The sequence below is a fragment of the Amblyomma americanum genome, chromosome 10 (genome assembly GCF_052857255.1).
Source record: "Amblyomma americanum isolate KBUSLIRL-KWMA chromosome 10, ASM5285725v1, whole genome shotgun sequence".
NCBI classification, from domain to species: domain Eukaryota; kingdom Metazoa; phylum Arthropoda; class Arachnida; order Ixodida; family Ixodidae; genus Amblyomma; species Amblyomma americanum.
Window position 1 is genome coordinate 31294849 of NC_135506.1, and position 12620 is coordinate 31307468.

Below are 12620 nucleotides of genomic sequence, written 5' to 3' on the forward strand. Positions count from 1 at the left end.
TATTTCTAATCACAGCCTGTTAATTGTAAAATACACAAACTGAATTAAATGTATTCAGGTACATAAAAATTTATTACCTTGCTGTTCAAGCAGGAGTTACGTGCAACTGCTTTAACAAAATAAAAACTAAGCCAACAAAAATTCACAAATATTAGGTGAAATTTAGTGGGTTTTTATAGCAATTTTTGCTCAACGATATCGTACGCTGATGCGTGCGCAAAGTGAACATGCAGTTACATCCGAAACCGAAACTGAAAGACTTGGTGTGCTAGTAAGATGACTTATGTTTGTTTTGACAGGTCGAGCGGCGATTGACAGAAAGGTACAAACGTGTTTTCTCGAAAGAAAACATCGAACTTTAGTAGCATAATATTGCAAAAGTTTCTGCTTTTCTCACGAATAGAATGAATGAATTGGAAAAGTGAAACTACGGCATCTTCCTGCGTAAAAACGCGAGGGACGTTATCGGCGCGTTCGGTTCGCCGGCCCCGTGCAGTCAGTTCAACGTCGTCGGCTGGGCGGGACCCAAACTGAGCGAGGCGCTATCTGCGAGCGGGCGGGCCGGCCGTGACGTCAAGAGGCGAGAACGCACGCCGCGGCAGTGGGAGCAAAACGGGCCGCCAATTCGAAGCCGACCCGAGTCTCAAAATGGCCGCGGGGCGAATGGAAGTGAGAGCACTCGGGGAGGTTGCGTGCTGCTACGTCGAGACCGGACAGCGATGAAATCGTAGCTCTTGCCCCCGCTGCATTCTCCCTGTGCGCGCTCGTTTCCTCGGCGAAGCATGAAAGAGAAGCCCAACTCCACTCGCACGTATGACGGGGACGGCTTTCGGCGTCGGGCGGCCTGCCTCTGTGTGCGCAAGGATGAGAGCGAGGTAAGTGGTCGGCTCGACGACTCCGCCGGCCCGCCTTTTGCATCTTCTCGCGACCCTTGCCGGCGCCGCGACGCAAACTCACGTGCTTTGCGCCGGCGGTTCGCGACCTTCGCTCGGCACCTGTCACGCTTGTTGGCCGGCACTAAATGCGCAGCAGCAGCAGCAGCGGCATTCTGAATCGCCGCTCTGTTCAGACGCCTCCAGAGGAGCTGTCTCTCCGAACGAAGGAGACCGCGGAGAAAAAAGAAAAAGCGAAGAAAAATGGAGTAAGATGGAGACGAGGTTGAGGATTCGTTCAAAGTTCGTCGGACATGTTCGAAATTCCGTTCGTCTAGCGTGGCGGCCGTAGCGTGTGCAGTTTTTCTAGATTTTTTTTTCTCGTTCTGTCTGTTTCTGAGCGATCGTGGTGACGACCTTGCCCCGGCGGTTCAATACTCAATCGAGCGTGCCAACGCATTCGTCTTTTGCTTCGCAATGTGTTCACAACGAAAGTGTATCCGCGATCCACTTTTTTTTCCCCCTCCGAACTTCGTTCTTTCGATGCGACCTGTAAACCGTGCCGTCTCGTTTAAAGTTCCAATGGCTCCAGCGTCAACAAAACGACTGCGGTCGAAACGTGGCTCGCGGCGCGACAGCAAGTCTTGCCGCGTTCTTTAGAGAACAAATTTTCGTTCATGAGATGTCTAGCGTATGTATCCCCGTAAAAAAAAAAAAAGGAATATACCGAGATGTTGACGACCTCGGGTCACTCCTCCCCTTTTGATCTCTTCGCTACTTCATAACAGCCGTTTGGTGAACGAAACGATGCAGAAATAGAAACAAGAAAAACCAACGGTAGCGCGCAGCAGAAAACAGCGATCGTCCTTCCAGCCATGCAGCACACATGCTCCGGATCTCCCGCGTCATCTTCTTTTCAACTCCCTTCCTCATCCGACTTTGATTAATCTGTCTTAGCACGTGCCCTTCTCGTGTTGTGCTTGCGAAAAAGAGGGGGGGAGTTAGCGAGCGTCTTGCCTCCACGGCGCGTACTTTGATCCCGCGTTCTTTTTTCTTCACACGCCAAGGAGCCGTGCGTTTCGCGCGTGATAAGTGTTGTGGTGTCTTCTCTCCCCTTTCATTTCGCTTTTTCTGTTTGTGCAAGTACCCGCCTGTAGTGGCGGCTTCCGCGGTAGCTTCTCCGACGAACCACTCCCCCGGTCCGGTTTGATCTGGAAAGAACAGGCCGTACGATGACACACACTCACCGGAAACGTAGCCGTCTTTTCCCACCAGAAAAGAAGCTATTCGACGCGCGCTTGCCTGCTAGATTGTATCGATTTCGCGTTTCTGTTTTGCTTTCTTGCAGCCTAAATGTTTGACTAAATGTTTGACTCCACCTGATAAGCGGCGGGCAACACGTGCTGATGGTGTCTTGTAGGGGCGCGTGCTTAAACCGAACGTTAGACGCATTGAGTCTTTATTTTGGGAATCGGCGCCCCTACTTGCTCGGGCTCAGTTTTGAGGAGGATGGGGAGAGTGTATAAGACGCTTTTCCAGGACGGTGTCAGGAACGGATGTCAAGAAAGAGACAGCCGGAGAAAAAAAAAAGAGACTGAGCAGGCGAGCCGCTTAGACCCGTTTAGCGCGCTTTGCTCACGACGTCTTGCATGTGGACACAAAGTTGGCACCGGCGAAAATTTCCCAGTCGCCGGCGCGCTGCTAATCTCTCGTAATCTTATTTGCTCGGCTCGCCTGAGTCTGTTGCTTCTCAGCTTCCTCGAAGTCTTGCTCTTTTGACGCCTTGACTTCCAAGCTGCCATGTGGATGGAGACTGCTTGTCGCGTAACATACCAGGCATATTCCGGACAACCCGAACGGACGGCTTCAATTACGTGCTGTAATATCTGCTCTGGGTTCCAAAGCTCATTAGTGTGCCGACACGATGGCTCAGTGGTTATGGCGCTCGGCTGCTGGCCCGAATGACGCGGGTTCGATCCGGGCCGCGGCGGTCTAATTTCGATGGAGGCGAAATGCTAGAGTCCCGTGTCCTGTGCGATGACCGTGCATGTTAAAGAACACCAGGCGGTGGAAATTTCTGGAGCCCTTCACTACAGCGTCCCTCATAGCCTGAGTCGCTTTGGGACATTAAACCCCCCATGAACCAAACCAAAGCTCATTAGCAATACTAGTTACGAAACTCGGGAGTCTATTCATGCGGTTCTCATTTTGGAGACGCTCGGTAGGTCAACGCGCCATCTATAAACTTTGGCGTCAATTCTAGCTTGGGCTGCACAACTTTTGAAGAGTGTATTCTGAAACTGTAATCGTCGGCAGATGGCGCGACAAATCGAGTGTTTACGTTATTTTTGAGTTATAGACCAACCTATAGTTTTTGAACATGTGGCCATGCGGGCCATACAGTTTCTTACTATTTATTACCTAGAGGGAAAGCTTACGGCGCTGCACTTAGCCACCATGGATGCTCAAAGCATCATGGGCCGGTGAACTACCTAAAGCGGGACAGTCAGATTTTTTTCGGGAACACACAGTGGCGTTACTAAGATGTCCCGTTCCGTCCATGGCGCGTCCCGCGCGCAGACGACTTTGGCGCGAACATACAGTGCGCAAAAGTCGTAGTAGCGAAAACGCAACAGCACGCGATGACAATAAAAGGTTTCTGTTTTCCGAAATGCCATTAAAAAACCTCTTAAAGTGTTTGAGCAACGATTTTTTTTAACAGATTTCTTTTTAAAAGTGCGTCTGTTAAGCACGAAATATTTGTTTCCGCGGTGTGAAATACTTGGCCAGTAGGAGAGCAAGCCATCTCTTTTTTTGGACAAACTTTGCATTTACATGCTTTTCTGCTCGTTTGTTGCAATTCATAGACAGGATATATGAATGTTGGGGCGCTCTTTATTGCCGAACGTTTATTTTTGCATAAATTTTTGGACCAAAAGTTGTGATTCTGCGGTCGGTAGCGCACCCGCCGCGGTGGCTCAGTGGTTAGGGCGGTCGGCTACTGATCCGGAGTTCCCTGGTTCGAACCCGACCGCGGCGGCTGCGTTTTTATGGAGGAAAAACGCTAAGACGCCCGTGTGCTGTGCGATGTCAGTGCACGTTAAAGATCCCCAGATGGTCGAAATTAATTCGGAGGCCTCCACTACGGCACCTCTTTCTTCCTTCCTTCTTTCACTCCCTCCTTTATACCTTCCCTTACGGTGCGGTGCAGGTGTCCAACGATATATGAGACAGATACTGCGCCATTTACTTCCTCCCCCCCCCTCCCCAAAAAAAAAAAACTATTAGTCGGTTGCGCACCTGCCCACGATGCTTAGAGCGCCCATGGTGGCTGAAGTCGTCTTGAGGAAGCTCCATGCAAACTCCCATAGACGGGGCGCCAGCTTTCCCTCTGGGTAATAGTAAGAATAGTTTGGGGGGCTTCGCTGGGTGTCTGGTTAGCGTCTAGAGCGCGAGACTGTTGGTGTCCGAGCTGAGGCTGACCGTTTCCCTGACCTTATGTCGTCTCTTCCGCGGAGAACGATTTGCAAAGCTCGGAAGGTGGCGCGCGCCTCCTTTTAATAGCTCGCGTCTGACCCAGCTAGCCGCCGTCCATCTTCGTGAGCTGCTGGCATGACAGAACGCGTTGGCGAAGCGCCGGCGGCTGAGGGCAGAATTGATGGCTATGCGCTTGTTTTGTTTGCCGAGTTTTTTTTTCCGGCTCGGCGAAACGACGCCTGATAAGCCGCGAATAATTCGAGCCATGTCAGGCGTCTATTTGGAAGCGTCCAGCCACTGTTTGACGCGGGATGGTGTGCTGATTTACGCAAATACTTATCTTATCCACTCGCACGCAAAAAAAAAAAGTATGCTTCTGACTGTGTCATGCTCAGCGTCTGTGCGATAACTTTACTTCTTTTGAACTTGGTGCTGCTGACTGTTGAGCTTAGTGAGACAGTGAGTTCCAGAAATTATGTGGGTGATACGTGACTTGTCTGGAGGGGTCAGCTTTGATGGAAACCCAGATTTGCTGTGGAATTTCGCTCTGTGACAGTTTCTATGCTAGTATGACTAGTGCCGTAGTGGTAATGATTCTGGTTAGTGTTGGCCTGAGTCTTTTTTTTTTGTTGACGCGTCATTAAGTGTTGGTCTAATAATAATAATAATAATAATAATAATAATAATAATAATAATAATAATAATAATAATAATAATAATTGTTTTGGGGGGAAAGGAAATGGCGCAGTATCTGTCTCATATATCGTTGGACACCTGAACCGCGCCGTTAGGGAAGGGATAAGGGAGGGAGTGAAAGAAGAAAGGAAGGAGGTGCCGTAGTGGAGGGCTCCGGAATAATTTCGACCTCCTGGGGATCTTTAACGTGCGCTGACATCGCACAGCACACGGGTGCCTTAGCGTTTTTCCTCCATAGTAGTAGTAGTAGTAAAAACATTTATTTTCACAGAAGGAAGAGTAAGGGAGTAGGGTGTTGGGGATAGATAGAAGTGGAGCTGCAGTGGTCGGTATTCCCTAGTCCAGGATCCCGTTGGCCTCCGCCGCTGCCTTGGCCCTCGTCACCAGCATAAGCTGTGTGCTCGGGTCGGAGTCAGCCAGGAGGGCCTCCCACTGCTCTAGACTAGGGCTATTTATCTTTGGTAGTAAAGGGCTTTTTTCACAGCCCCAGGTGGCGTGGTACGTTGTGGCGTAGCCCCCACACCACACGCACTCTTTCGCATATCTGTTCGGCCACATTTTATGATACATGGCTCTGCTTGGGTAGGTGTCTGTTTGTAGTCTTCTGAGCGTGGTGGCCTGCTTTCTGTTGAGGATATCCGCCGGAGCCGAGTACTTCTTGCGCGCTCCCAACAACGCCTTCATTGCCTCCCCGTACGATTCTGGCGTGCTGAAGGGTTCGACCGGCAAACCCGCCCTCCGGTTCGTGAACCCTCGGACAACGGTGTCTGCCATGAGATTTCCCTCAACCCCAGTGTCAGGGACCCAAATGATGGTGTGTTGAATGTGTGTGTTGTTTGATCCATGTCTGTGTTGGTTTTGTGCGAAGAGAATCCTCGCGGCTTTTTGGCCGATCCTGCCATCTCTGTATGCCCTCGCTGCAGCCTGAGAATCCGTCGCTATCCAGTAACTCAGTCCCTGCCGATGGGCTTCAGTCAGGGCTAGAGCTATGGCGATCTCTTCCGCTGCTTGAGTTGTCCTTGTGCGCACTGATGCACCAGTAATTATCTTCCCATTGGCGTTCACTACTGCTACCGCCCTAGCGTTTTCCTTCGTTCTGTACTTGGACGCGTCAACATACCTCCATAAAAACGTAGCCGCCGCGGTCGGGTTCGAACCCGGGAACTCCGGATCAGTAGTCGAGCGCCCTAACCACTGAGCCACCGCGGCGGGTATTTCTTGATCTAAGTTTTGAGGTATGATCTTCGAGCCAAAGACGGCTGCCGTAGGCATATATATAGGCAGACGACTGGCGCAGATTCGAAAGGGAGCGCATTCATAATTTTCTCAGTATTGCATATGTGGCGTCGGTAGAGAAAAGTGCATTTTGCTCTCTTGGAGCTTGGAAGTCTCTCCCCGGCAAAGATAAAACGCGGGTAATGACTTTTTTTTAGGCAGCCGCGGAAATATCTGCGTTCCTAGATTGGGTCTAAGCGTCGTGTCGATCATCTGTGCCCCCCAAGCAAGCAAGGTCTTGTCTGGGTGCGCTGCGAAGTGCTTTATTCTGACGGCTTTGATACAGTGTGACACTGAGGTCTAGCACTTTATCAATTTTCCTTTTTCATTGTTGGCCTTGTTTTCCGTTAAGCAGCCGGGTTTTGTCGACGGCTGTTAACAACTGCATTTCACTGCAGCTCATATTGACTGTTGTGGCAGAAGCCATCCGTCTTAAAGGCAAGCAAAAAAAAAAACGAACTAAACGAAGCTCTTGTTAGTTATAACCGGCGGGCAACTGTTGTTCAGAAAACTTCTTGTGATCCGATGGTCGCTCGCAGCATTCCTTAACGGAGCCGCCTTATTACCTTGTCGCAACGACAAGAACAAAAATAACATTCATTATTCCAGCATGCACACGTAGTTTATCCTCGATGTCGCACTGTTCTTGAGAAACGTAGAGTAAAATAGTGAACTGTGCTGTTATTTGTCCTGTTTTTTCTGCACGCATGAACATCATCTAATGCGAAAGCATTATAGTCCCATCACGAGAAAAAGCCAGCGGCGTGTGTGTGTGTGTGTGTGGGGGGGGGGGGGGCATCATTATTTATTAGTAGTGTGGTAGTAGCTGAGGCCATCGCATGTCGAACACCGCAACTTCAGGATAATCCTATTTATGTCGTTAGTTTATGTATACTCGCCACTGGCCGACCTCCATGTGGCGCCAGTTTTCCCGACATTCGTACCAAAATTGTGACGCAACCGCTTGTCATGCAGCGTTTCCGGTGGCGTCATACGATTTCTCGGTGCATATAGCTTACACGTACTTGTCAGGCAGGGATTCTCACCGACGACCTATGCACCTTCAGCTCTATGCCTTCTCAGACTTTCGTATCAAAATTGTGGCGCAACCGTTAGTAGCACAGCGTTCCGGGTGGTGTCGTACGCGCTTGTGACACCACCGCTATTGAGTGTGTCAAAATGTAAGGTGTATAGAATTTGTGCAAAGTGTGCATATTCATGCCTCGTAGTCATAGTTATGACGCATGGTCATTCTGCAACGCAGGATGACTCAGCACTTTAATGCTTTCGCATTCTCACTTGTAAGCAGTCTTAAGTGTATCTGCCGATTTTTTTTTCTGTTACCGTGGAAGCCAGGTTTTTAAACACTGCTGCTTCTTTTTCTTGTCGCTGTCGTTACAAAAGGCGGGCGTTGCAGAACCCCAGATGGCCTAAATTAATCCGGTGCCCTCCACTATAGCGTCCCTCATATCACGTGCGTCGCTTCGGAACTCAGTTTACATTTTTTTTTAACCTACTGGATGCCTTTCATGCGCCGTGTAGCCATAACTGTCGACTGTTGTGCTAACTGAGCTTGCCAGTGTCCACACTTTCTGAACTGTGTTTCCTCCGGACATCTGTGATGCAGTCAGTGAGTCATACCTGGGAAGAAGGCTGAAGTCTTTATCTGGTTCGTTGAAATCCTCAACATACTCGCCCAGCCAAGGATGGCTGCTGAGATAAAGGTTTTACTAATAGCCATTTTAAAAAATTCTTTTCTGTGTGAGCACCAGGTAGCACTAACGTTTTAGGCCCTCTACACCACCGATGATTTTTCACTCCTGTATAAAATCTCTGCAGAATTCACGATGGCCTTAGCTGCCTACGTATCATAAAACACAGCACGCACAAACACTCAGCGTAAAACTGTTCTTATATACTTTGTGCTTGGCGCTGATGGCCTTAGCTAGGCATATGTGCCATAAAACACGACACAGTAGTCAGTGAGTAGTTAGCAGTAACGTAAAGCTCACTCGAATGCTCTGGAATCACACGTGTTTCCGGTTGCTTCGCGAAATCTCGAGTGTTGGAAAGGTCCTCGATACATCTGTAGGACGGGTATTTTTGGTAATGGTGGCAGTTGTGTATTCGTGGCATCATTATTAGTAGTGTGGTAGTAGATGAGATTATCGCATGTTTTTTCTACTGGGGGGGGGGGGGGGGGGGAGGTTGCAAAGGCTCAGGGGCACTCTTGAAGGGGCCAGTCAGGGGGCGCCCCATGGAACCATGCATATCTTGGACTTATTTCGCCATTAAAATGGCTTTCACGCAGCATTGTTTTGCTATGTAAAGTTTCTCTATTGCGAGGTAAAGTGGCGGGGTAGGAGCGACTACTCCCCCCCCCCCTTTCCCCTTTAAATACAGCCCTGCCACAGTTCTGAAACTGCGCTGTGCTGTGACGGACGTCCCTGTGTAGTGTATGTGAAGTACGGGATTGATTGCAACCGACCTCTGTCTTCTTTACAAAAGAAGGCCGTAAACTTCGGGCTAGGTGGTCGCCACAGCGTTCGAATAGGTTGTCGGCGCGTTAAAATTAACGCAGTGGTCAGCGACGAGCTCGACACACACGTGTTTGTGGGTTTGGGATCCGCTCCCACTCGCGTCACCCTCCCGTTCCCCCGCAATTGATATTGAAATAGGGCTGTCGCGAACGCGGGACGTTATCGAACCGGCGACGATGGGCAGCCGTGAAATAAAAGCGCCATAAAACGCGCCGAGTCAGCGCATAGTTGCGGTACCTGGGCGGGAGAGGTTGAGAGAGGGAGGAGTGAGTGATCCGAGAAAACTGCGTCGTCAAGCGCGGGTAGGGGGCGTGTTCGCCTCTGCGTAATCGAGGTCGTCGCACCCTTCGAAACCAGGAGCCCACCATGCTGTGGCGCTCGCTCGCTCGTTGTCATTCGCTGTCGCTACCGTCGCGATTGTCTTCACCCCTACACCCCCCCTCCCTCCCCCTGTTTCGCGCGGGGAGAAAGTGTGGCGCCTTCGTTTTAAAAGCGCACGGCCGTTGCTGGCGTTCGGCCGGCGTCGATCCTTGACTCCGTCCGCTCCTCGGCGCCCGGTGCCCTTCACCTTGGGGCGTTCTGAGGGCGCGCGCGATGTGGTGGGCGATGGGGAGCGGTTGCGCTGGTTGCTCTGCCTTTCTCCCTTTCTCCTTTCTCTTCCTCTTCCCCCGGGCCTTCCTACCGCTGTCTCCCTCCACCTACCCCCCCCCCCCCCCCCCCCCCCATCCCCTTCTTTTTCATCGCTTGCCGTTTCTCTTCGCCTATTATATTGACGCGAGGGTCGTCGCGCTGTCGTGCGCGCCCCTGGGCCCTTGGCTGGCGTATTTACGACCACCCCAGGACGGAGGAGCGTTTGCTGCTTCTGTTGTTGTTGCTGCTCTATTGTTCGATGATCGGAGGGCCGCGTGTCGCGAAGGGGTGGCGCGCAGGGGGAGGTCTGTCAGCGCGGGGTTATTTATTACGGGGTCAACAGCGACGTGACGATGCGATCCGCTTGTCGCAGCGTTACGAAGGCGGTGACGACAGCTGGGGGCGTAACGGCGAAGCCCTGTGTGGTGTATAGTTCGGGAGCTGGCGAAAGAAGCTTCGATGTGTTGTACGCAAAGGCTGTCAAGAGTTCATGGACCGCAGCGTCAATTAAGCAGCTTCATTTCATCGCAGCCTTCGAACGCAGCTTGGAGTAGATATGTGCAGCAGTGTCACTGTGGGGTCTGTAAAGCAGTGGGCCGCGTGTGATTCAAGTTTTTCTGTTAAGTCTCGTTCCAGAAACTTGTGACAGCAACTGTATTCGCAGATAGAACGGGTGAGCCAGATCTCTTTGACGTTAGCAGTTGCTGTGACCAGTTGCGCAGCTTCTCATATCGTTCATGTATTTACAAAAATACCACACTCTGATTAGGGCGAAATTCAGGGGGTTTAGGGATTGTCCCGCCGCCCGTGGTCAGTAACATAAACTGCGCTCAAGTTATAAATTTCGAGAGTGTTGATAAATGCACATCTGCCTGGCGAAAAAAATCACTGGAACAAATGCAGTAACAAAAAAAAAATCGTAGATATACCTCTTTGACGATCAAATTGAGAGGTAAAACAAGCAAAAACAAAATGCAGTGTCCAGACGATAATGGCGACAAATTGCGGCAGCTTTTATTGGCCACTTCCAGACGGCGCCGCCGTTTGAAGGCCCCGAAAAGTAGCTACCGAGGCGAGCCAGTTTTTGAGGCGGAGCTTCACAACAGGTAGTATATCTAAGAGCTCCGCGAGCGAGCAACGAGTGGCGCCCGAAGAGTAACCCAGTTTTCCAGACTTATTTTAGCACCTAGGCGCGGAGAAAGCATTCGTGTTGAGTTGCTACTCCGAAGCTATACATGAGCTAAATGGATTTCGATCGGCGCTGGTTGCGTAACTGACCATGCAGCGTGCACAGGCTGAACCGAGAGTATAGAATAATAATAATAATAATAATAATAATAATAATAATAATAATAATAATAATAATAATAATAATAATAATAATAATTGGTTTTTGGTGAAAAGCAAATGGCGCAGTATCTGTCTCATATATCGTTGGACACCTGAACCGCGCCGTGAGGGAAGGGATAAAGGAGGGAGTGAAAGAAGAGAGGAACAAATAGGTCCGTAGTGGAGGGCTCCGGAATAATTTCGACCACCTGGGGATCTTTAACGTGCACTGACATCGCACAGCACACGGGCGCCTTGGCGTTTTTCCTCCATAAAAACGCGCCGAATGCGTTTCTCCGTAATCGCGCGAGTGCTAGATTGATGTGAGATAGTGTGGGACGAAATCTGAACGAAGGGCGTTCGCTGTCACCATGCACAGTGGGGGCATGTCACCGGTGTATGGGTTGCATTGTGTGTTTCATTTATACTTTTGGTTTCACCGGTACTAAAAACAGCTCTTGTAGGTTAGGGAAAGCAAGAAAAAAGAGTGAACGATGAGATACAGTTGTCACAGCCGCCTATTTTGACAAGCAAACTGCGCTGACGTAGAGGTGTTTTTTTTGCGCGCGTATCTGTGAGGGTAGGGTACACAGTTACAGTCGACGCTCCTAACAACGGTTCCGGATAAAACAGACAACCGTACATTACGGGCATTATCACTAATTTTGTTTCGTAATATCACACGTTTTAAATACAACGTATGTTTAGGTTTTAATGGACCCAGTTACAAAAGGTCGTCGCTTACAGTGGTCTAAATTTGTGGTGAAACTTGGTCCAGAACATTTCACACTGGTCACAAAGCAATACCTCACAGAGATGCCCCACCCTGTCTATCTTGAGAGCCCCGACGATGGCGATGGCGATTACCGCTGCGCCCTTTGTAGCGGGTAGCGGCCAACCATAACAACAACAAAAACCCGATATTGAAGAGACGGAGCGTTTCCAAACCCGGCCACTCTCTGCTCTGGCACGGGCACATTAACTGAGCGTGGCTGACGGATGGAGATCAATCGAAATGATCGCTTGCCATCTCCCACGACGTTACAATAAGCGCTGATCATTTCCAGTTGTCATTCGTTTAAGGCTTTCGGGAACATTTATGGCCTAGACCAGCGACTTCCATCAGAACTGACAAAAACTAGGCCGCTTAGAATGAACTTGGATTGAAAAGCGAAAACTAAAGAGAAGACTGCATAGCAGTGGCGATCTGCTGGTCACGTGTCGCAGACCGAGCATTACTGGGCTTTTTTTTTTTCGAAGCGATAAATTTTGTTTCCTGATGTTTTGTGGCACAATGTTCCTTTTCTTTAAGGAGATTTCGCACGAACTTTTTCAGCACATCGAGACGATCAAGGGATTCTAGAGCAGCAAGTCAGCTGTTCTGCTTATTGTCTGCACCTATGCACTAGAAGTAGAAGCGACATTTGAGCTAGTTGGTATAGCATCATAGAAAAAAATATAGAGCGCACTCGGGACAACGGACAAGGGAGACCAAACAACACAATCGCTTGCGTTGTTTTGTCTTCCTTGTCCGTGGTCCCGAATGCGCTTTATATTTTTTCCATGATGCACTAGAAATGGGACACAAAGTTCCTACTGGTTATTTTGAAGACTAATAACCGTAGCACACGGACAAATTTAATGTCATTAAGCACCTCCTGCCTTAGTTTTAATGCCATTCGCGTAGTGTCGCACGCATAAATTTAATGTCATTAGCATTATTGCCACTTGCGACCTACTAGCCGCCGCGGTGGCTCAGTGGTTATGGCGCTCGGCTGCTGGCCCGAAAGACGCGGGTTCG

At 49.8% G+C, this 12620-nt stretch overlaps 1 protein-coding gene across 2 annotated transcripts in view; it reads left to right on the forward strand.

Moving 5' to 3' along the window:
* The first annotated feature begins 497 nt into the window (after nucleotides 1–497).
* Nucleotides 498–12620, forward strand: part of Aps (diphosphoinositol polyphosphate phosphohydrolase 1 Aps) — a 74329-nt gene continuing 62206 nt past the window's right edge. For both annotated transcript variants that reach the window (XM_077639598.1, XM_077639599.1), the window contains exon 1: nucleotides 498–875. In XM_077639598.1, coding sequence (XP_077495724.1) covers nucleotides 783–875 — 93 coding nt within the window. In that variant the 5' untranslated portion in view covers nucleotides 498–782. The remainder of the gene's footprint in view (nucleotides 876–12620) is intronic.